Source organism: Sceloporus occidentalis, unplaced genomic scaffold, assembly GCF_023333645.1.
Source record: "Sceloporus occidentalis isolate IW3139 unplaced genomic scaffold, rSceOcc1.0.p SCAF_7, whole genome shotgun sequence".
Classification (NCBI taxonomy): domain Eukaryota; kingdom Metazoa; phylum Chordata; class Lepidosauria; order Squamata; family Phrynosomatidae; genus Sceloporus; species Sceloporus occidentalis.
This window is the reverse complement of record NW_028316987.1, coordinates 43,534,859-43,560,106: the sequence shown is the minus strand read 5'-3', so window position 1 is coordinate 43,560,106 and position 25,248 is coordinate 43,534,859. Positions and strand designations below refer to the sequence as shown.

At 39.8% G+C, this 25,248-nt stretch overlaps 1 protein-coding gene across 1 annotated transcript; it reads right to left on the bottom strand.

Annotated features, from left to right (window-relative positions):
- Positions 1-1,507: 1,507 nt before the first annotated feature.
- On the bottom strand, positions 1,508-22,019 carry LOC149309630 (protein-glutamine gamma-glutamyltransferase 4-like). The gene is made up of 14 exons (XM_089531290.1): positions 22,004-22,019; positions 19,857-20,036; positions 18,302-18,414; positions 16,133-16,262; positions 13,371-13,492; positions 12,123-12,230; positions 10,426-10,600; positions 9,706-9,838; positions 8,671-8,774; positions 6,823-7,074; positions 5,729-6,022; positions 4,082-4,251; positions 3,192-3,328; positions 1,508-1,791 (listed from the first exon to the last, which is right to left on the bottom strand). The coding sequence occupies exons 1-14, from the start codon at positions 22,017-22,019 to the stop codon at positions 1,650-1,652; spliced, it is 2,076 nt and encodes a 691-aa protein (XP_089387416.1). The 3' UTR covers positions 1,508-1,649.
- Between the last annotated feature and the right edge of the window lie 3,229 nt (positions 22,020-25,248).

Here is a 25,248-nt window from a genome sequence, read left to right as displayed (position 1 = left end):
GAGTGAAAGGGCTGAATTACTAACCTTTAGTTTGTAGTCTTTTTATGAATTAAAGAATTAATAACCATCAACAATTCTTAGAGTCTTCCCTTTCTGTGCTTTCCTATTCTCATGTTCAGACACAATGATATTTATCCAGGCTATGAATTAGTTAATACTGTTCAGAATTTATTTTAAAAAATCACTAATTATATTTCAGAACTGAAACAAAAGTAAACCATATAGTTGTTGGCAATTTTTATTGTCATGCAAAAAGGTAACAGAAAAATATTTGCTGCACAGTTTTCATTCAATGACAACTCCTAAGAAAGGAGATTAACATGAAGGAACACTTGAAGTTATTGGGGGAAACATGGATCCATATGTACCGTATATATTGCAATTTATAAAATTAAGAAAATTCCCTTAAAACAAAGGCAGAATTCCATAACTTGTAAATATTAAAGAAATACACCTTTTAAAAAACTAAACATGGGGAAGTGTGGGAATGTGTATACTATCAGAGGCTTTTCTCATATTATTCCAAATCTATTCAACCTTGTCTCTAGATTTTGAGAAGTCACCACATGTTGCTCACTCTTTTGCATATAGACAAAAGTCCTAGATTTCTAGAATACAATGCATCTTCCTGGAAGTGCAAATACCCAGAAGAAACAGCATCTCTGCATATGGAGCTGGATCAGTCTCCCATAGCAAGCAATGAAGGACTTCTGGGATGCACTACACATTCATCTAAGTCAATGATTCTCAAACAGTGGAGTTGGATCCCTGGGGGGCACAAGAGTTGCTCAAAGGGGGTTCAAGACTCCTTCTTCCAAACTTTTACAGATGGGATGAGTTGAATACTGAATTCACTTAAATAAAACTGTTCTAAATTGAACAATGTTATTTCCTTATAAAATGTTAATGTGAGAATGAAAATACACACTCAATAAACAGAACATTTTTATTCATATACTGTGTTGTGGGGGGGGGGCACCACATCAGCTTGTAGATGTAAAGATGTAAAGGGTGGTCCCAAGAGTAAAAAGTTTGAGTATCACTGATCTAAGCCAAACAAGTGGATATAAGAATGGATCCTAGCCTTGTCTTTCCTCTTTTAATTCCATGTTGAAGATGCTCCAGATTGCGCGTAATTTCAAACTCTGTGCTTGTTTGTATTTGAAGACACACAGACTCCTGGTTAAAACTATACAGCAAAGTTACTAAATATTTTTCTGTATGAAAGAAAACAGACTATATGCTATATCTCTGTAATATGTTACATGTCTCTAAGATACTGCACATAGGTTTGCATATCACTAACAGTGAGGAAATGGCAGAATTAACAGTGAACGTAAATCCTGCTATCAGGCCAAAAGAAAAAGAGAAGATGAAACATACAAGAAGAAAACAGAGCTGTCTTTTCTCCAAACCAAGGGTTTCTTTTCTGCAAAGCCAATTCCACAGAAGATATTCATCATAAGTAGCACATTGAAGAGAAAAATTCAACAATTCCCATTAAATTCCTATCAGCACTACCGTTAAGCCACTTCATTCATCAGGTGTCTCTTTTTTGCCCCATCATTAAAGCTGCAAGCTTGTTTTAAAAAATGCGTATTTAAATGCACAGATCTTCTAACACTGCCTAATGCCATTTGGGAATGGCCCTATGCAGTGATCTTAATAGACTTCACTTCATTTATTCCTTTGACTTGGGTGGAGTTCAGTTTGGCCACGACTGCTTTATCGCCAGTCTTCCTTGCTGCACATTGTATTTTGGATGTTATGATTCCACCAGGTGGTACAAGCCTAAAAAGTGAATAATGAAAAATACATTAATACAAATCACTTCTTGAGGAATCCATTGTTCTCTTCCTACATAGAGGCCTGTGACCTCACTGCAATGGAGATAGATTGGATTGCAAAAGAGGGGTCCCTGTTTTGAAGGAAACTTTAAATTTCCTGGACTTTGAAAATCTCCCTATTGTTGCTTGGCCAGAAGGAGGAGGACCATGCCTGCAAAAGATATCCTCCCCAGCATAACATCTTTACTAAGGACTGAAACAACATGCAGGCATCTAACATCTCCAATTGTTTTTCAAAATCTTGTTTGGTTTGTAACATCTTGCCTGATGAAGAAGCCCATGGAGCTTCAAAAACTTGCAACAAGCATATTGTGCATTTTGTTTGGCCAATAAAGGTATCACTGATGGAATTTCATTTATATTTGTTAAATGGCCAACACAGCTATCCCTGCATGTTTTCTGTGGGTTCCCTAGATATAGCTACAGCATTTGTGTGGAATTTCATTTCGGGGCTTCTGATACCCAGACTGAAAATCATAATCTCAAATCATGGGGAAAAGAAGGAATAATCAGGCAGCTGGAGGTCAGTTTCTCCCCTTCAAGACCCACATCAGCCCCAGAATGAAGAAAAATGGAAAAATCAAAGGCAGATGTGGTCGGAAGTCCACCTTGGATTTCATAAAATCCATTCAAGCCTATACAGAAAAACCTATACAAGGGGACCTTTGTTCCTTGTTTTAATGTAAAATCACAGCTCCTAAAGAAGTCTATTTAGAGCAAGGGACACTGAAGTGGACACTGAATTGGGCCCCCAAAATAGCCTTGAGAGGCCCATGCAGCTAGTTGCCTACTCCTGCTCTAGATAAACAATGAAATTTGTAACTGGAGATGCAAGGGATTACTCCTAGAGGTTTTAGTTGCATATAAATACACATATAGCTGCATGATCACAGAGCCATGATTTCTGTCTGAGAATATCAGAGTGCCTTGTTTATTTTTTCCATGCCGGCAATATGTTAATTTAAGAGGTGCTATTGTTGGTGAGGGCCAAAATCTAATATACTGTGGAGAAAGACCCCACCATTTAATGCACACTTTCTTACTGCTACCATTTAAATCACACCTGGTTTTTTGTCCTTTCATGTGAGCTTTCGTTATAGTTCTTTTGTGGCAAGGTTGGGATTGGGAAAGTGCTGTCTGCTCTCAATAGCTGCTGCCACTTAGGGCAAGCACCTTGGGGCTAGATGGACAACACCTTGTGTATTAAGACAGGTTTATATAATCACATATCTCAGGTAGGACAGAATGAATCAATTTCTATCATACAAATGCTCCAAGTTATGAATGACACAACAGAATCCACACTGTGGATATGGCAGGCCCTCATAACTAGCGTAACCATACCTGTGGTTAAAGGTTCTCACTGGAAAAATGCCAAGGCCTTCTACACACAGTTTGCAGTTTTCCAGGGGAATTGACAGGATATTCTTGAAAATCACTTCACAGGTAAAATTTTCATGAATCTTTGCTGTTTCTGGCATCTGTATCACGAAGGAAGGTTAGCAAATAACAGATTTAGCTATGCAAGGAATATTTTAAAATGTATACATTTACACTGTGTACATATGCAAGTAAACTTCATAGAGGAACGATTACTCTCTCACACCACATTTTACATGATCTTATCATGAAGGAAAATGCTGAAAACTATACAAGCAGATTAAAAACTCACTCTACCGGTCTGAAGGACCAAATCTACAAGAACACATCTAAGGAGCCACAATCAACCATCTTTACCTTCTGCCCAAAGCACACAATGCAGGAAAATTGTCTACCCCGTTGGTGCCATCACAGTTGGGTGTTTTGGCAACAGTGGCTCCATTCTTAGACCATATGCCAATGATACTTGAGATTAGATCAATCAGCTTTCTGAGTAGCTGATTATCAGTCCTCTAGACAACATCACGGTGAATATTATCACAAGCCCTCAGGAATATCATCCCCATTCTTAGAGACTTCAAGGAGTAGCTAGTATCCTTTCTCAGCCATGTTCTTATCAAGGAGATTCCAGGGTGTCTAATACTATCCCAGAAACCCAGAAATATAGGCAAAGATTGCTTGCAATCTGCCAAATCCATGTATTCCCCCCCTCCTCTCTTCAAAGAACCAGTGAAGACCTCATTCTCTGCTTCTGGAGTTCTTTTCCATTTACTTCTTTTATTCAACATTTCCAATATTTCAACTCTTGAGTTTTCAAAATCCCAGCTCAGCACCAGCCTATTATAATTTCTTACCTTCAGTTCAAGAGGTGGGGTCTGGAAGATCAAGGCCACCTGTTTAGCAAGGTTTTGACTAGTTTCTTTAACATCAGCAAAAATATTGACTTTTATCAGAAGCTCATCCTCTGTAGAAGTCAGTTTGTTCATGTAAACATCAGCAGCTACTTTCAGGGGGATCAGAACAGCTGCATCAATACAAAGAAGACTGAGCTTGAGAGAGGGATAATAGCAACACTGGAGTAAGACTGGATGTATGGCTTTTATTGTTATTGGTGTTTGCCTTTAACCAGTTTCCAACTTATGGTGACTCTAAGGCAAACCTATCGTGGGGTTTTCTTGGAAAATTTCTTCAGAGGGGGTATGCCATTGCCATCTTCTAAGGCTGACAGAATGTGACTTGTCCAAGGTCACCTAGTGGGGTTTACATGACCAAACACAGATGTGAAACCTGCTATCCAGAGTCATTGTACAATGCTCAAATCACTACACTATGCTGGGTTTTTAACAGCTTGCAACAGAAAGGGGTGGGGAGAAGAAGACTGTGGATTCTTCCTAGCCCTTCTTGAACCACCCCCTATGTCTCCTACATGATGTGAAAAGTATATTGGAAAGCTGGCATATAACCCTAGTCACTGGGTTCCTAACAGAGTGAAGTCACTGGGAGAAAGAGTGAGGTACTCCTTCACTATAGATGGACAGCCATCAGCAGAATGGAGCTGCATGGGAGTTGTTTAGATTCCACTTTTCTTTCAGGACTGTGACTGAAAGCATCGCATGATAAGATTAAAACCGGTACAAAATACAAACAATGTACAATAATAAAATGTAATTACACAGTTATAGAATTGAGGTACCAGTCTCTTAATCTTTTATGGAGCCCAAACAGCCAGGCCAAATTAAAGCTGCTTCGGGTCACTTTGGAGGTATGCTGTTTAAATGATGTATGCGTCCCAAGAGGCTGGATGCCGCACCAAAGCCATGTTCCAGTCCTAAGGAGAGGGATGTGTGTGTATTTTAAACAACATACCTCCAAAGTGACCCGAAGCAGCTTTATTTTGGCCTCTCTGTTGAGGCCCATGATTTCCTATCTCCACTAAAAATGGCCATCTTTACATATTTTGTTAGAGAAAGAATTATGAGACATTTAAAAAGTTTTCTACCCTTCCTGTGAGATGGTATTTCTCACATTTTCAATGGTTTTTCTAATTGCAAGAGTTTTTGTAAAAAACTTTGAAATGTGCTGAAAATATTTATTTCACTCAAAGCATAGGGGTTCTTTTTGCATAAAATATTACTTTTTTTCAGTTTTTAATTTTTGTGCTTTTTTATGAAAAGCAGTGAAAACATGATGTAATGTTAGCCAAACTGGCTCGGGTTTCCGGGAGCTGAAGTCCAAAACAAATAGAGGACCAAATTGTGGGGAACCACTGCGTTAGAGCATGTATTTGATTGTGCACAAATAACTTGTATGTAAAGCTACTTTTATATGTTTTATAAAGAAGACTAACTTTGTTTCTCTACTAGGCCCTGTGTGTGAGAAGGTGGCACAGTTACTGCCTTGCTGATTTAAATGCTGTGCATCAGAGCACTAGTACTATTTCTCATATTTGTCAGTTTGGAAGTAGCCACAAGAAGGCTTGTATCAGGTTTTTGTACACTCACCCGTCTTGCCTGCTGCTTGGACAGTCTGATGGACAGTTGCAAGCTTGGTTTCTAATCTCCCAGTGTATGACTCCAGATGGCAGGAAGCATAGAGGTCGACTGTCCATGCACCTGAAGATTTGCTTTGAACAACAATATTCAGATCAATGGGCTGCCCTGGCCACAAAGGTTTTTGTTCTTGAACTCCTAGCTCAAAGTCTGCTTTGAAAGAACTAGGATAAAATGCCTCTGTATCAGTAGGAGACTTCACATAAGACAAAGCAGTTTTCATAGCATCTCTTTCCTCTCGAGAACCTGAAAATCAGGAAAAGAGAAGCAGGAATCAATTCAGAGGGCATTAGAAACCATTCCAATTATCAACTGTATGCACAAACCAGCTTTTTAAAATTGAAACCAACTTCATGGCACTTAGCAAGAAGAGAAAGCCAAGCTGATTCAGTAGGACTCACTGATACATACTTTTTAGCTGGTTTTAAATGCCTGCTTAAATAGATTTAGTGAAAAGTAAATGCTAAACCTAAAGAAAAGCTATGATTATAGTTAGATACTTTAGTTTGATAGTTGTTACGTTTATTTTACTATTATCTCATCTTTTCTTTAGGTTTTAAATTGCCCACTACTCTGAGAACCATAGCTAAACAGCAACCAATAATAGGAAGAAATACACAAATAATAACAATATGTTTGACCAAGCAGAGATCCAACCAAATACAATGGGCCCTTCCCTTACATGGGGGATCCACACTCCCCCCCGTGTAAGGGAAATACTGCATATGGTCAAGCGTCATTGAAAACAATGGGGCTTGTGCATTACCTCTTCCAGCGCATGGCTTTCAGTGTAAGCTAAAAGCAGCATATGGTGTGCCCACATATGATGCAGGCGCACTGTACTTTGTTACAAATAGCTTCCCAAACTAGCAGCAACCAATTCTATGCACATTTAGCTCAGAGTAAGCCCTTCTGAATTCACTGGAACTTGTTTCTGAATAAGCATATATGACTATGTAAACTTCTACTCTAAAGGGCACTCCATGCTACCAGTAAACATGCTATAGTGGTTTTGCTCCTATAAAAATCCTTAATGTATCAATTACCTTCTGGAAATTTGTATTGATCAGTGATGTCCTCACGTGTGTCCTTTCCAACAGCTTTGGTGCTGATATTCCTTCCTATGGACCTGGTATCTGTGTTGTACTTTATGAATTTTTTCTCTCCATTTACCTCATTCATACGCCAAGAGACCTGGTCCGCATTCACTTCAGAAAAGACAAACATGGTGTCGTAGCGATGGTCAACTTTCCCCTGTTTTATGGCTTTTACTGAAGCAGGGCCACACTGAACAATTCCTATAAAGAGAGAAAGAGAAAGAGAGAGAGAGAGAGAGAGAGAGTAGTTTTCCCCCCTGTTTGCACTAAGAACCCGTGGACCCACCATTCCTCTATTCCTTAAGGGGCAGCTAAATTGCAGCTACAGGACAATAACAGCAATGACTACATGGTGGCTCCAGTAACAAAAGTACTTTATATTATAATCTCATAAATTATGTGTTATAATGTCATGAAATCAAAGTGAAAAATTAATGCTATCATACCTTTCTATACCAAAATGTACTCAGGTCAGCTCCATAACATTCTTTCTGAAGACAAATAATGTTCTGATATTTCAACAGAGTCCACTGAAAAACTATAATTCATGCAACATTTCTGCCAACATTTCACTCAACCATTTCTCTGTTTACCAAAATCATGTGGGAGTGCACCAGAAGGCTTCTCTTTTAGAAAGGGTTTACTCAAGACACATTCAGTCGTATTTCACATCTCCCTACCAAAGGCACATTATCATGTGGAATATTTTGCAGCCTTAAAATTTAATACAGAGAGCAGATAAGACTGGGGAAGCTTCAGAACAGATTCACCATTAAGATTTGTCAACATTGCTTCCTTTCATTTTCCTTACAGCACACTGGTTTTGTTCATTTTTCTTATTTATCACAAGGACAGTCTCTTTTTCTGTGATGTACATCAGGTACATATCAGGAGCTGTCCTACAGTGAAACTTTGGGTCTGTTCACCGAAAAATATCTTTGGGGAGATTGAAGTATGTGTACTTACACAGTTCCATCATGGGAAAGGCTTACTCTCTCAGCCATGTTGATACATACAGAGAGACACACACTGCACTCAGATGAAGGTGACTGAGAAATCCTACTCAGTGTGTATGGGTTGGGGGACAGCTACAGCAATGAGTAGATTTTTGACTCAGCTCCGATATAACCAAATGGTTGGGGAAAGAGACCATAACACTGTATTTTATCAGTAGCTAAATGGGAAGCATTCATTCCATCTTTTAAAAATGTTGTAGCATTCTGTGCTCAATAAATATATTGTGAATCCAGCTTCATATTTCCTGTTAAATTCAAATACTTTTTTTTGGGCGAGGGGAAAAAACTCTCTAAATTAATAGTGCTTATTTTAGACAGTATTTTCTAAATTGTCGATAGGGTCTATGGCTCTCTAGACATTCTTAGACCGCAGCTCCTTCCAGTCCTATCCAGCACAGCCAATTATGAACTATGCTGGGTATTGCAATTCTGCAGTGTACATCCCTATTAAAAATAGTCACCCTTGATCTAAACAGTTGGGGGGGGGGGGGAAGAGATCCTTTCAAAGACATTTACATGTTGTATAACACATCCCACCCCCCGCACCCATTTCCTAGTTCCTATCTTACTATGTGTTATGTGGTTTTATCTAATTAGACCTAACAGCACAAAGAAATACAAATTACAGTAGTAAAACATGAACAAATTATCCAGAATATTAAATTTGTTTTTACAGGACATACAAGGTGAGCTCATTGAAGAAGGATTTAATCGCATTTTAATATAATAGACTTCCATCTTTTAATTTATCTCTGCATTTATGCCTTTGCTTAAGTTTTACCTTTGCTCTTTTCCGGAGGTGTGCCATCAATCACCTGCCAGCCATCATAGCCTTCTGGCAAATCTGGTCTTTTCATCCAGACTTCATTCCAAAGATGGAAGTTCCTGAAGACAGTTAGGATTTAGATTTGAAAACAAAAATTAATCTTAATTCTTGGACCTGATTTTATAGAAATTTCCTTTTTAATTTTTTTAATTAAAATATAAAAGAAAGCAGAAAATAGCACCCCCTCCCTCTGTGTAAATATTTTCTCAAAATACTTTAAAATGTATGTGTATTACTAGTATACAACCAAGGTTAATGTTATACTATTTAAATCATAACTCTTTCATACTTTTGTTGTAATCTTCTACAAATTATTAAATCACTTTTGACTTCCTTCCACTTCAGTGTTGGTTATTTCTTTACATTTACATTTACCCTTCTTATATTCTGTCCTTATTAATTATTACCCTGCACATATATCATGAAATTTTCTAAACATTTGACATTTAGTTTCTGAGTTTAATAATGATGAAGGAGAATCAACTTAATCCAGTATACAGTATGTATGTATAGATACATGTACTGATTTTAAAGAAATTTCTGAGAAGAATCTGCTATATGTGTGTATTGACTTAAGTGGAAGCCATAGACAATGTTACATGCTGTGTTCATGGGCATCATGAAGGAAGAAAAGGCTTTTTATGAAGTCACCCATCAGATCAACATATAAGAGAGCTATTTTATTTAGTGGTGCCATAGCTCTGGGAATGCTAGCTTTCAATGTGTTACAATCTTTGCTTTTATTCTTATGCTTCCACAGTGAGTACCATAGAGTGAGGAAGAGGAGAAAGAGGAGATTATAATGTTTATGTACAAAGAAGAAAAAGAAAAATCTTCTGAAAGCAGAAATATCTAGTTATGATTAGTCTCTGGGTCCAATCCATATTAGTATTGTACCAGGAAGAAAATGCTGAGAAGGTCAAACTCTAGAGACCAGCTCCGTTCATCAAATGTTATCATGCAAATGGACTAATGCATTGCAGAAATTACCAAATGAAGTCTGAATGTTTCATTCTTTCCCCCTTTTCATCGTAGTATACATCAATGGTTATGTTATCCTGGGTATCATGTGCACAATGATAGGTGGTCACACTTCTGGTAGGAATCCCCAAACAGCGCATAACTGGAATACAGAGAAAGATGTTAGGTCATGTGAGGCTTCAGTTTGGTTACTCAGTGATGTTCACTTTCCACTCTTCTAATGGGATGGGATATATTTTATCTTCAGTATATGATTCTAGTGCAAATGAAGATGAGATAAAACTTTGTCAATCCTCTTATATTTCAGCTTTAGAAAGAGAGGCCAGCTAGATCAAATACAGCCGGCCCTTCTTATACACGGATTTTTTATACAGTACACGGATTCAAGCATAAACGGTTTGAAAATGTTCCAAAAAAGTATAAATTTACCTTGATTTTCCATTTTTTCTAAGGGACACCATTTTGCTATGTCATTATATTTAATGGGACTTGAGCATACACGGATTTTGTTATACACGGGGGATCTTGGAACCAAACCCCAGCGTATAACAAGGGTCCACTGTAAAAGGTTTTCAATAGTGATCATGCAGATATCTATGGCAGCTTACTAACAGGAGCTGAACAGGAACCCTCTTCTCTGCTAGAGTATTCCTAACACCTGATATTTCAAAATGAACAACCAGTGGACATGTAGGATGCATTAGATGGCATGCATAGTCATAGTCCTACCTGTAGTAAGGACACCAGAGAAAACCCAGCTCTGGGCATATGAGACAGTTCTTTTTGTTCTGTAATATGTCTGCAACATTAAGACACTTCCTGTCCATTCCAAAGGATGAGTGCCACCTTCATATGATGTTCCCCATTTTCCGTGGAGCACTCCATTGTCCTCCTCCATATTAATCTAAGCAAACAATGAAGAAAGCAAAATCTTATAGGAGAACTCCTTTCTTTTCTTTCAAGATCCCCGCAACTTTATCATGTTAGATATTTCGCCTGATGGACACTACCACCAAAGGAGAAATCACTGATCTTTCAACCTCTGGAGAAGAAGATGTCATTATTTTTGGATATGAAGAGTTAAAGCAGGGGTAAGCAACCTGCGGCCCACGGGCCGGATGCAGCCCAGCGAGGCCTTGGGACCGGCCCCAGCCCGGTCCTGCCGCCGATTGCCGCCGGGGCCTTTGGCCTCTCGCGCGCAGGGGCAAGGGGGGCAATTGTCTATAGACGCCACAGAAACATGCATTTATATTAACATTTTTTTTAAATCAGCAAAAATTTTTGCGTGTCCTCCGCTTTTTTAAAAAAGTGTCCACCATTTGAAAATGTTGTCCTACATTTGTCCCAGTTTATTTATTTAAATTCTTTTAAAATTATTTAATTATTTATTTTTTGGCTTCAGCCCCCCAGTTGTCTGAGGGACAGCAACCCGGCCCCCGGCTCAAAAAGGTTGCCTACCCCTGAGTTAAAGTTTTTAATCTTAAGCACCAATGCTAGAGGACTTATAAAAAACATGTGATCATACTAGGTGACTGATTCCAAAACCATGGATCATGATTTAGAGACTTACTAGATTAACTCTTGACATCCATCCTTCCCTCCTGCTTCTCCTCCACCTTAACAAGTAACAATTTCGGGCAACAACTTGTGCCTTACCATTCCCTCCATTCTGAGCTTTCCCTCTATATTGGAGCTGTCCTCTATACATGAGGACAGCAGAAAGTCCAGCTCTCTGTACACAACCGACACCGAACAGATTCGTTCCAATTGTATGAACACATGATCAGAAGAGCTTGGCCTTTTTGTGTTTCCTCCACATTTAGGAAAACATATAAGATAAAATGACAGAGGAGCTTCTCTTCTCTTAAATATTTTATTTAAAAAGGTAAAGCTAGTCCCTTGACATTGAATGTCTTGTTGTAACTAACTGTAGGAGGTGGTGCTCATCTTAGTTACTAAGCCGAAGAGTCAGTGTTGTCCGAAGACTGCTCTGATGATCATGTGGCCAGCATGACTGCACCGAATGCTGTTACCTTTCCACCAATGTGTTACCTATTTATCTACTTGCATTTCCATGCCTCTTCCTGATGTGGCATGAGGTGGGGAGCAACAATAAATAACGCAACATAGCACAAGAATATAGAACTAATAACACTAAAATCCATCAAAAATACTTTTAAAACCATAATTTTAAAAATAATCTATATAGGCCATCCAGAAAAGACTAGATTTACTGATGATTTAAACTCAGATCATGTCTTAAGCTGACAAATCTCGTCTGGCTGGTTGTTTCCACAATTTTAGTGTCCTTTAGTTTCAGGAGAGTTCACACCAACTTTTCAATAATCAGAAAGCAGGGGGCCTGTTTTCTTTTCTATATTCTAAAATAATCTGATGTATCTGAAAATTTTTATTAAAGGACATACCAAACCTGACATAGCTCTTGAGATTTTCACAGGATCTCTTCTGTCATTCAGCTTGAGCTGGCTCTCATCCAGAAGGAACATGCAGCAATCCAAAATGTCTTTCTCATACTGTTGGAAAGTCAGATTTAGTCATTCTTAAGCTATTTCATTATTGAAAACTACCCTTTTCTTTATGTAATGCATTATAAAGCTGATTATAACTTGATTTTCAAGTATGCTGAGGCTTTCAAAGATAAAATAGTGACACAATCTTGTAAACTATTCTGAGCAACGTCAAAGAACCCTAGTACAATGGAGTTTATTGCATGCCGTTTAAAGCAACTTACACCATTCGGCTTTAATTTTGAAGCCAGATCTTATCACATGGGCTGGGGGCTGGGGAAGTGCAACCTGGCTGCAGCCAGGGTCCCAGCTATGCTTATCTGGCATCTTTTCAAAACTGAGAGTCTACCGTTTTTTGAAAAGATGCCGGATAAGTGCAACTGGGCTGCAACTGGGTTGAACTTGCCCTCCCCCCCCCCAGCTTGTGTGATAAGATCCAGCTTCAAAATTAAATGTGAATGGGGTACGTCACTTTAAATAGCATGTGAGAAACTCCATATTGAGAGACAGTGTCTTTCCTAAGGCCACCCAGTGGGTTTTCATAACCTAGAGGGGATTTGAAAACCAGTTTCTAGAGCAGGGCAATGGCAGCTAAAAGGGCATGTTCAGCCCTCTCCTTCACTGCCGCCATGGAGGTCTTGTGAGAAGGCCTCAGCTACAGCAGCAAAGCTGGGAAAGACATGCTTAGTTTTCTCTTTCTCCACTGTGGTGGAGATCTCCTCATGAGGGGGCCTCTGCAGCCATGAGGAAGCCGGGAGAGGAGTGCTTGGACCTCTCCTTTGCCGCCGTGGCAGAGACCTCCTTGTGATGAGGTCTCTTCTGCCACAGTGTAGACAGGAGGGGCACAGCCGCACCTGGTCCGGGGCACACACCCCGCACCTTCCAGCCATGGCACTGCTGAAACCTGAACCCAAGTGTGAGCTGAAAGAATTATGCACTGCAATGAAATTGGCTCCCAGCTCTGCTGAAAGAGGAGTGGCTCAACAGAGCTGCCTTCTATTTTGTCAGCTTTCATGTAGCTCAATGTATCTCTTCAGTAGTTTCATACCCATCATGCTATTTACACTTGCATTTAAGTATCCAAAAGAGCAGTGTCTACTTGTGTCCAAACAACAGAGAGAAAGAGGGTAATACATTATCTTTTACCTGCCCATAAAGCCAAGGTCTTTGGTAAATTCCATTTTTATTTCCTAAGGTATATAGATATCCATTGTCACTGAGCACATACTCAGCCTTTTTGTCCTCCTCAGGCATGAAAACAGAATCCGCTAGAGAAAACACACAAGTACATTATTTGATTGTTCAGGTCATCTGTCAGAAAGCCTGGCTCATTACAATTGTTTTTAGGGTGGAGCAAACAATGGACTTTTGTCAGTCAAAATCAAGAGATTTAAAAGAAATACAGGTAAGACAGCTGGTATGAATCCACTGTCATAAACTAAATTCAGCATATCTTTATTAAGATCTTTACAATGTCATAAACCTGGCCACATTTGTGACATTTTAGTGATCCTAATACAGAAGTGATAGATTCTGAATGTTGTTTCCATGAATAGATCACCAGGTTACCTTTGGAATTTTTATTTGCTCTTGTAAAATAGAGCATGGTTTCCAGACCCTTCACCATTTTTGTCGCCCTCCTTTGGACACGCTCCAGTTTCTCAATGTCCTTTCTGAATTGTGCCGCCCAGAACTGGACACAATATTCTAGGTGGGGCCTGACCAAAGCAGAATACAGTGGCACTATTACTTCTCTTGATCTAGACACTATACTTCTATTGATGCAGCCTAAAATAGCATTGGCCTTTTTAGCTGCCGCATCACACTGTTCACTCATGTTCAACTTGTGGTCTACTTGGACTCCTAGATCCCTTTCACACGTAGTTTCATTCAGCCAGGTGTCACCCATCCTATATCTGTGCATTTTATTTTTCCGCCCTAAGTGCAATACCTTACATTTCTCTGTGTTGAATTTCATTTTGTTAGCTTTGGCCCAGCTTTCTAGTCTATTCAGGTCATTTTGAATCTTGATCCTGTCCTCTGGGGTATTAGCTATTCCTCCTAATTTGGTGTCATCTGCAAATTTGATAAGTATGCTCCCAATTCTGTCATCCAGGTCATTGATAAAGATGTTGAATAGCACTGGGCCCAGGACAGAGCCCTGTGGGACCCCACTGGTCACTTCTCTCCAGGATGAAAAGGAGCCATTGTTGAGCACCCTTTGGGTTCGGCCGGTCAACCAATTACAGATCCATTTAACAGTTCCTTTGTCTAGCCCACATTTTACAAGCTTGTTTGCAAGAATGTCATGGGAAACCTTGTCAAAGGCCTTACTGAAATCAAGATATACTATATCCACAGCATTCCCTTCATCTACCAAGTTGGTAATTTTATCAAAGAAAGAGATTAGATTTGTCTGGCGTGACTTGTTTCTCTGAAACCCATGTTTACTTTTTGTGATTATGGCATTGCCTTCTAGATGTTCACAGACTCTCTGTTTAATGATCTGCTCCAGAATCTTTCCTAGAACTGATGTCAGACTAACTGGACGATAATTGTTGGGATCCTCTTTTTTCCCCTTTTTGAAGATGGGGACAACGTTTGCCCTTCGCCAGTCTGCTGGGATCTCTCCTGTTCTCCAGGAGTTTTCAAATATGATTGCCAATGGCTCCGATATTACTTTTGCCAGTTCTTTTAATACCCTTGGATGGAGTTCATCTGGTCCCGGAGACTTAAATTCATTTAGATTAACAAGGTGTTCCTCTACTATCTCTAATTTTGAATTTGGTGCCCAGAACTGGACACAATATTCCAGATGGGTCCTGACCAGAGCAGAACAGAGTGGCACTATTACTTCTCTTGATCTAGACACTATACTTTTATTGATGCAGCCTAGAATCACATTGGCCTTTTTAGCTGCCGCATCACACTGTTGACTCATGTTCAACTTGTGGTCTACTTGGATTCCTAGATCCCTTTCACACGTAGTTTCATTCAGCCAGGTGTCACCCATCCTATATCTGCATTTCCGCCCTAAGTGCAATATCTTACATTTCTCTGTGCTGAATTTCATTTTGTTAGCTTTGGCCCAGTTTTCTAGTCTTTTCAGGTCATTTTGAATCTTGATCCTGTCCTCTGGAGTATTAGCTACTCCTCTTAGTTTGGTGTAATCTGCAAATTTGATAAGTATGCTCCCAATTTTGTCCTCCAAGTCATTTATAAAGATGTTGAATAGCACTGGGCAGAGCCCTCTGGGAACCCACTGGTCACTTCTCTCCTGGATGAAAAGGAGCCATTGTTGAGCACCCTTTCGGTTCGGCCAGTCAACCAATTAAAAATCCATGTCACTGTTACTTTATCTAGCCCACATTTCACTAGCTTGTTTGCAAGAATGTCATGGGGAACTTTGTCAAAGGCCTTACTGAAATCAAGATATACTATATCCACAGCATTCCCTTCATCTAACAAGCTGGTAATTTTATCAAAAAAAAAAAAGAGATCAGGTTTGTCTGGCATGACTTCTTTCTCTGAAAACCATGTTGACTTTTTGTGATTATGGCATTGCTTTCTAGATGTTCACAGACTCTCTGTTTAATGATCTGCTCTAGAATCTTTCCTGGTATAGATGTCAGACTAACTGGACGATATCTTCTTGTCTCATTATATAGTAATTGCATTACAGTCAAGGCTTTCTGTAATTGTTGCTTAAACTTCAGTTATGAGTCTAAATAGTCAATACAGGTGACAGACTTTCAAGGCCAAGCATATCATGTTAAATATTTTTATGGAAACTTACTGGATAATCAGTCTCAGTGTTTTAAGGAGAAAGTAGCTAAAAAGCATATTTCTTATAAAGTAGTGTCAGAAATTAAACCTGTTATGATGGTGATGATGATGATGATAACTACCTTTGCACCATGGGTTGAACAAGATGTAGAATATGTTTTGTCTGAGTATATCAATATCATTCCCTGTCATCACATTCAGAAGGTATTTTCCAATAATTGCATCTGCTGGACTGGACACCACGATGAGGCACTAGAACCAGAAGAGTTAAGCCCATGTCAACAAACTTCATGCTGAAAACACTTTATTTATTCTTCCATAATAAATCTATTTTTCTTTGTTTTCCACATCTGTCCTGTTTGTTACATGCACATGTTGGAATCTGTTATGGTTATGTGCCTTCAATAAGCAACCCTGTTATAGGACTTTCTAGCAAGATTTGCTCAGAGTGGGTTGGACATTGCCATCTTCCAAAGCTGAGAGAGTGTGAATTGACCAATGTCAGCCTAAGGGCTGAATAGGGATTTGAACCCTGGTCTCTTGGAGTCTTACTCCTTCATTAAACCACTACATCCTACTCTATCTTTTATATTTTCCTACTTTTTTCTACACAAAAACAATGTGCACACATGTGCATGTGCGCACACGCACACACCAGTCCTACTGTTCAGAGAAAGCCATATTTATCCCCCTCAGCCTATCATTCAAATTTTCACACATTATCTATGTTTTTCAGCTCATTTCTGGCTGTTAATGTGTATATTACTTGTCACACTTTGGAATATTCTGTATTTTTTTTACACTTTGATATTTTTCCACTTTAAAAAAAAATCTGCTTTCTAGAGATAAGTTGTTTTATAAATTGTTTTTATTCTCTCAGACCAATGTACTAAGTCTCTATGATTATCTGTCTTTACTCCCTGCATTATCATTGCTTTTGCCTCCATTTCCCACTTAATTTTCTTTAGATCATGAAAACAACTTTGCATATGCTTGGACTATATAGGAATTTACTAAAAATTATTCTGTCTCTTCCTCTGTTTCAATATATGAGACAGTTTTTGCTTCTGCTTTATTTATTTATTTATAATAATTCCAGAATATATATATATATATATATATATATATATATATATATATATTCCAAAACATTAATTTCCTCAAAGTAACTTACAGTTAAATAGAATAAAGCAATTACAATCAACTGGATAAATAAAGTTTTAGTCCTAATTAGAAGAGATCCATTGAAATGAATGGGATTTTAAATTAGTTGCGAGCAAGAAGTTCTAGTCACTTTCACAGATCTTTTCCAAAAGTCCCTTGATGTGAATGTCTAGTCGTAACTGACTATTGGTGCTCATTTCCATTTCTAAGGCAAAGAGCCAGCGTTGTCTGACCATTAAGCAGTCGCACATCTCCTTTTATACCTTTGACATCCTTCATAGCATTCTAAGAGCTCTGACTGGCTGGCTCTTTCAAACCTGAATAGTCTTATGTCCTGGATCCTGTGACATAGTGTTGTAACATATCTTATAGTCCCTACTAGGTATTTGGCCCCCAACAGGTAAATAATCCTGTTTAAAAGTTTAAGAAGCCATGCGATGATGAGCACATTAGTACCTCTCTCTTGTGTCTCTATTTTAGCCAGCACCCACCACTGGAGATTGCTGTTGGAGAGAAGTTCAAAGCCAGATAGTGGAGGAAACTATTTCCGCTTTCTGCTACATCATTATCATCATCCCAGCAGGGATGTAGCCAGGATTTTAGGAAGGGGGGGGGGTCCAGACTAAGTGCCACCATTATATTGGGGCTTGGGTGCAGCGGCGCAGCAGCACACACCATTCATTTTTCTAATGGAAGGGGGGGTCCGGACCCCAAGAACCCCCCCTTGGCTACGTCCCTGATCCCAGTCCTCCCCCCACCCCCACCCCCACCCCCACCCCCCAAAAAAATTGGGACTCAGAGAGGCTCATAATTTAAATGTGGGGAGATCATCTTGGAGGGCTGGGAGCCATTTTTAATCACTGCAAGAAAACTATGGTCCACACCAGCCATTTCCAAAAGATCAATTCTGGTTTCTCAAAAAATATCTAAAACAAAGTGCATACCTGCCTTAGTGGCAAGGAGAACTACATGCCCTGAAGGCTTTTTGGAGTAGGATTGTGTCTTTTCTCAAACAAGGAAGACATGATCTTAGGAGCACACTTAACCACAGATCTTGCAATTTCCTGTGATAGTGTCTTTTCTTTCTAACTAAACATTTTAATGTAGCACATTCGAAATGGACATACCTCCTTTCCAGTCGTTGCACAGATCTTGGCATGCCATGGTTCATCATTCCTCTGTGGCCTTATGTTTAAATATAAGTAAGTCCCACTGGATTCATCTTCCTTTTCCTTTTCACCTGGAAAAAATTCAAATTTAAAAAAGGGTGATGTTAACTGGGGAGGAGGCAAAGTAAATTACCCTCTTGTATGATTTTCCATCCTACGCTTCACATTTTGACATATGAACTATCATGTTAAAATGGCCACAGAAGAAATAGCCACATGCACCATGAGCTCATCCAAACTGGAAAGATCAATCCTTCAACTGTGACAGTTATACACTGAGGTCAGTGTAGAGAAAGAGAAAAGATTGTTATGACAAAAAAGATGGGGGATGCAGGGTGGGTGGAATCACAGAAAACACAGCAAACTCTTTTTTAAGAGAAAGAGACAGAAACCTTGATAACTGCTTCAGGACCAGAGACTAGTAACCACCATTTGCTGAGCTGAGGACGCCACTACTATTGTCCAGTTAACAACATCAGTATATTTGTAGTATGCTGTGGTTTAAAGGTTAAACTTTATGCATTTGATTTGTATAGTTCTATTTATTAGAATTGAGGGCCTTATCACATTACAAAAGAGAGACGAGAGGCAGTGAGATAGAAGCGGCTTTCTGCTTACCTTCTCACATGACACTGTAGGTGTAGTATTTCAGTTCTCCTTTCAGAAGGAGCCAGTCATAAAAGCATAGCTTTTTTCAAACAGATTTTTTTCAGCAGGACAAAAGGCACAATTTTATGACCGGCAGAAGTGCTTTGTGGGCATGCAGGAAGGTAAGCAGAAAGCTGCTTCTATTTCACTGCCTCTTGTCTTTCTTTTGTAATGCAAACAAGGCTCTGAGAATACTAATTCTATATGTTTACCCTATATATGATTGTAATATGCCTTTCTGCTTCTTGATATAGAAACCTGTGCTATTAAAATATTGTTACATTATTGAAGGTGAACCTCAGCCTGATCAGTGTTTCAGCTGGAGATTACATGGAAATTTAAAACACAAATTGGTGCATCAATTTCCATTTTCTCCTCCTTCCTAGTTCCCGTTTATTTCCATTCTCTCCTCCTTCCTAGTTCCCATTTTTTCTACAGATTTTATAATCCTAGTGTCGACACAATATTCCCATTCCTGCAAATTTACAGTAAATTATAAATTAAAGTCAATTAGGAAAGTCCAACAATCTCTATTAATTTTGTTGAACTTCCACAATAAATTTAAGAAAGACAATATATGCGTTTTATGAGTACTGATGCTCTGAAAGACACAGACTGGTACTACTTTTATGTTATTGTGGGCCTCAAGTTGTTTCTGACTTATGGTGACCCTAAGGCTGAGAGTGTGTGACTTATCCAATGAGTCACCCAACGGCATGAGTCACCCAGTGGGCTTCTATGGCTGAACAGAGAATCCATCCCTGATCTCCAGAGCTGTAGTACAATGCTCAGTCCACACTGGCTCTACTTATATAACCTTAGAGATATTTTGACAAAAAAAATAAATAATTATATGTTTCCTTACCAATCCTGAGTTTCAGAGTGACTTCATCATTATTATTCAGCTCCCTGTTAAAAGTCACCTTCATCTTAAAATCCTGCCCCCGTCGCACAATCAAGTGTCCATTCTCATAGTCATTGGTGTGATGAAGACGGGTGTTCTCTTCTATGAGGAAATTAACTCCAGTGGTCTTCAGAGGACTCTCTGGAAATGAGAACAAATAAAAATTTGCACTTGTCTTTGGCTTTTAGGTTAAAGGAAAGTGGATTCCCACTCATTCAGCATAATGGTCTGAGAATTCTAAAGCCAAGCTCTAGTCACACTTAGAAGTGTATAACTACATACACTATACAAATGGGAGAGAAAATTCTTATCCTCTAACTTTGTGACATAACTTAAGTTGCTAAACCAGGGCTGAATATACATAGCAACAATAATGCAGCCTTATCTGGATCTCAATCCTGGTATGACACACTACACTCTTTCCAGTCCAAGTTGAAATAATATGCTGGAGGCAATTTAAACCCTAGTCTGTGGTTTTGGTGAGAATTTTTTTATATTTTTGGGATTTTTTTATTCTGTGTGATGCAGCCAGGATTGGGATTGGAGCAAAACTAGGGGTCAAGTTGGTGGAGGGTTGTGTCTGGACATCATTTGTATCTACATTTACCAATTACAAAGCATGGCATACAGATCTGCCTTTCAAAATGTTCAGGTATTTCAATTAATAGATAACACAGCTATCAGAATGGCATGCTATGTATGTGGACCATGTCTTGTCATTTTTAAAAAGAACTGAACTGGCTGCCCTTTCATTTTTGATCCCATTTGAAAGCCCTAGATCACAGGTGGGAATGACACAGTCCATGGGCCCCAGGTAGTCTTTACAGTTATTTCTACAAAGCAATCAGCAACCTCTTGTGAAAAACGGATACTCTGGAATTCCTTCTATTGCTTTTAATTTTAGTTTTTAAAAACCCTCATATATATTAATGCTAGCTCATCAAGCTGAAACAGTAAAACAATACAATGCATCAAAAGGGCACAGGAGATGATCTAGTTTGGAGAGGGGAAGGGAGGGAGGGAAACGAAAGCCTGGAGTTGTAACAAAGACTTCATCTGCACTATAGAAATAATGCAGTTTGACACTGCTTTAAGTGCCATAGCTTTGTACTATGGAATCTTGGGATTGGTAGCTTGTTGTGGTGCCAGAGCTCTCTGACAACAGGCTAAATATCTCTCAGAAGTTGTTGTTGTTGTTGTGTGCCTTCAAGTCATTTCTGACTTGTGGCCACCCTCTGGTGAAACTATCACGGGGTTTTCTTGGCAAGTTTCTTCAGGAGGCTTTGCCATTTCCATCCTATGAGACTGAGAGGGTGTGACTTGCCTAAGGTGACCTAGTGGGTTTCCTTGGCCTAATCACACCCTGGTTTCCAGAGTTGTTGTCCAATCCTCAAATCACTACACCACACTGGTTCTCTCTCACAAATCTCAGAATTCCATAGCATTGAGCCATGACAGTTAAAAGGGTGGCAAACTGCATTATTCCTGCAGTGCAGATAAGGCCAAAGTCAAATGAAGGCGTATGAGTGGGAATAGATATTGGGACAAGCTGAAGCAGAATGATCATTACAATGACTACCAAGATCATTTCAGCATTTCAACAGTATAGAGAGTATAAAAATAAAATACTAGATGAACTTTAAGAAGAGAAGGCAAATGTGAAGGTTCCAAAGTAGAGAGACAACTGGATATAGAAAGTTCAGCCAGTTGTTGTTGTTGTTCTTGTGTGCCTTCAAGTCATTTCTGAGGATTAGGTACATTCATAGCTTAGTTCCCACTCCATGTCACCACATCACCAGAGAGCCAATGAACCAAACTGAGTTACATTAGGAACCCCACTACTGAGACTTAAAAAAAAGTTGTGGAAAATATAGCATTGTTTGGAAGGGTAACTGACAAGAAGCAATATTAAACATCAGAAAACAGTACATTATAGATCCCTCAGAATTTCATTTGTCTGAACCCTTTGGCAGAGTGCAGTTCTGTGTCTTTTCACCTTGTTATTGGTCTTCCTTCAAGTTGTTTCCAACTTATGGCACCTGCTAGGGGGAATCCAATAAAAGCACAAAAGGAAGAAAACAGTTCAAAATATGTTCTCATATACTTACCAGCTGTCTGGTTCATGATGCTTCCTGGGCCTTACTCTTACACAATTTGCAAAATACAGCACTGGCTTCTAATGTGTTTTTCTGAATGAGTTTAAGGAACTTACTTGCTTTTATGAGGTCCGTGAGACTATGCTGCCGGGGAGGGGGAGTTTAAAAGAGGAAATTGAAATGTCATGTCATGACCTCAACTTTATAGTGAACATAAAGACAGTGAACACAAGCCAATTGTCCTACTGTGGCAAATACCACACCAAGAAAGTGGTTGGTCCAGCTCTATGAAGTGTCAATCCTAATATGTGCTCTGGGGCATCCACATCTCCACATGTATCCTCATACCATGTTCTCCTCACTCCCTCTCTGTTGCCATCTTTACATTTAATGTGCAGTTTGCATAAATAAGAGGTATCTGTTATCAGTGTGCTCATTATTATACTCTAAAATGCACATAATTGTTGTTAGGTAAAGAAAAAAGTCAAATATAATTTCAGGCTGCAGCGCATTGTTAATGAGTCTTTTTTTTTTTTTTAAATGAAAAATGGAAGACCTGTTTCAGGACAGCTAGTGTTATAATTGTTTCCAACAACAAAACAGAGTGTGCTTGCAAAGCTATCTGGTTATGATGCTTGTATTTGCATTACATTCTAATGCCCTGCCTGCCTTCCCGAAGCTTGAGAGGGCAATAGTATCATCAGAAGCTATTAGAGCACTTTTTCTGGCTACCTCCCCCTTTCAACTTGGGTGCCAACCCTAGCACCCTCCAATGCATATTTCTTGATATTAGGTCTACTATTCTACTGCAAATTTAAAATTACCAGCCTCTGTCATTTTGTACCTGGTCACCCTGGGAACAGCAACTGTGTGCAGCAGCCGAGAAACCTCTTACCGAGAAGCCACTTGGTTGCTGGTCAGTAAGGGACTTGGTTGTTGCTCCCAAGGTGACCAGGTGGAAAGGGAGAAGCTTCTCCCTGGCAAGGAAGAACTCTCCATCTTTCTTTGTTGTGGTGCAGAGGGCTACAGCTAGTGGGTTGAAGATTTACATAGGCCACATGCCCTGGATTGGAGACTGGCATGGACTGGGAAAGGAAGAGATTTTAACTACAGAAGCTGTTCTAAGGCAAAAGATTTTTTTCCAAGAATTGACCCCAGATACTCCTCCCTTTCTTTCACCAGAGACATGTCTTTCTCACACAACTTAAGGTGACTCCCCTGCACAAACACACAAACATTACTACTTCTGTTACCTCTTCTCTCAGCCTGTCCAATGAAAGAAAACAGGAGCAGCAGAGTAGCTCCATCCTGCCAGCCAAGTCCCAGCAAAGCTCACAAAGCTTAAGCAGGCTGCCAAATATGACTCTTCTTCGCTACTTCCATGTGCTCTAAATTCTTGCACCAGTCAGTTATCCCAAAATGGTGCAGTCCTGAGCCATAGAAGTGATGTCCTGAGCCCAAGTCTTGCAAGAGTTTCCCAAATGCCATTGTCACCACTAATGAAAGATGCAGATAAGGTACTGAGCTCATGTGAGCAGGTGAAGAGTGGGAGAAACCACCACAGGGCTGCCTTTTAGTTTTAAGGGACCCTATAAAGAAGTTTCATGCAAGCCTCATTCCTCACCATGGTCCTAAAGGCTGCTGGTTCCCCTTGTCTTTCTTGTGCACCAAATGCTTTGATGAATCCCCCTTTCCCCCTCACCACCTCCTGGATCTTTTCACCTGCCCCTGGAGGAGAGGGGGCATTCTACCCACTTTGGGAATCACTGGGATCATTCACACTATGAAAAGAAACTGGTGTGGAACTGGTTTATTTCTGTGACATTCACACTAACCCTGGCTGCACCCAGTGCAGTTGGGGGGGGAGGACAACTGCAATGTTCTACATATCTAATAGTGAGTAAGCTATTGGATCGATTCAGATAGTGGTGCCACCATTCTGAAAATGTAGGTGCCTTCATTTTGATCCGAAATGGTGGCAAGTGGCAATAGCGACTGAGTTCAAATGCCCTGGAGAGATTTCGTAGTGTAAAACGTAGTGGGAACTCTGAACCGATTCTGAATCGGTGAAGAGATGTGGATCTCTTCGTTACAAAAAGTAAGTGTGAATGAGTCCACTCTGTTAGAGACAACTACAATTTGCCCTCCATATCAGTGGACTTGCCATCCACAGATTTGAGCATCCGAGCAAGGCAAGCCCACGGGGGGGGGGGGGGGAGAGAAGGAAGGAAAAGGAGGAGGAAGAGTGGCAGCAGCAGCAATGAAGGGGGTAAGAAGAGGAGAAAAAAAGAGGAGGAGAAAGAGTTGCGGCAGCAGTAACGGAAGAGGAGAAGAGGAGGCGGATGCGAGGAAGAGGAGGAAGAAAAGGTAGCCCCCCTACCACCTGCCATGGTGAGAGCAGAAAGACTAGCTTCGGGGGGGGGGGTTGGCAGCGAGGGAGAAAGTGCCACTGTCCCCAATGGTGGTGTGGGTACTATGAATACTATGGGACTTGAGCATCTGCAGAGTTTGGTATCTATGAGGGAATCCAAAATGGTTCCCCACAGATACTGAGAGCCCACTGTATTTGGTGGGACCCAACCCTGTTTCCTTGGAAGAAAGTTAAGGTGGTTCAGCCATTCAAAACCAGATGTCAAAAAGAAGAAGACTTGGCTCCCACTGAGCAATAACCACTTCCTGATGAGTTTGAGGAAGTGTTGCTTAACTTCTTTAAAACAATTCCAGTGATAATACAGGATGACATCTAAATTGGTTAAGCAAAGCTCAAGGTAAATCAGTTCAGAATACATAATAAGCAAGCTTAGCACAGAATATGAAGCAAAATATTCTATTTAGGTTGTGAAACACAGTTGATGTTGGGATTCAGTTAGGAAACGGGACCTGTGATCTGGAGCTGGTTTGAGTATTGCACTATGATGCTGGAAGACCGATTCAGATCCCACCTCAGCCATTGAAACCACTCACAGACTTTGGGAAAGTCATATTGTCACAGTCTTAGAAAGAGACAGTGGCAAATGTCTTTTGAATACATTTAACTGAGATATATTCACTGTAAATCAGAACTGAGTTGAAGGCACATAACAACAGTAAGAATGACAAAAGGAGGTGAGATGAATGTGTGTGTTGTGTACCTTCATTTCTGACTTATGACAATCAGAGAACCATAGAATAATAGAGTTGGAAGAGACCACAAGGGCCATCCAGTCCAACCCCCTGCCATGTAGGAAATCTCAATCAAAGCATCCCTGACAGATGGC

Coding starts and splice junctions, on each gene's coding strand:
- LOC149309630 (XM_089531290.1), bottom strand. Junction 6,023..6,822: donor TCAATACAAATTTCCAGAAG/GTAATTGATACA, acceptor CCTGATTTTCAG/GTTCTCGAGAGGAAAGAGAT. Junction 4,252..5,728: donor CCAAGCAGCAGGCAAGACGG/GTGAGTGTACAA, acceptor GTATTGATGCAG/CTGTTCTGATCCCCCTGAAA.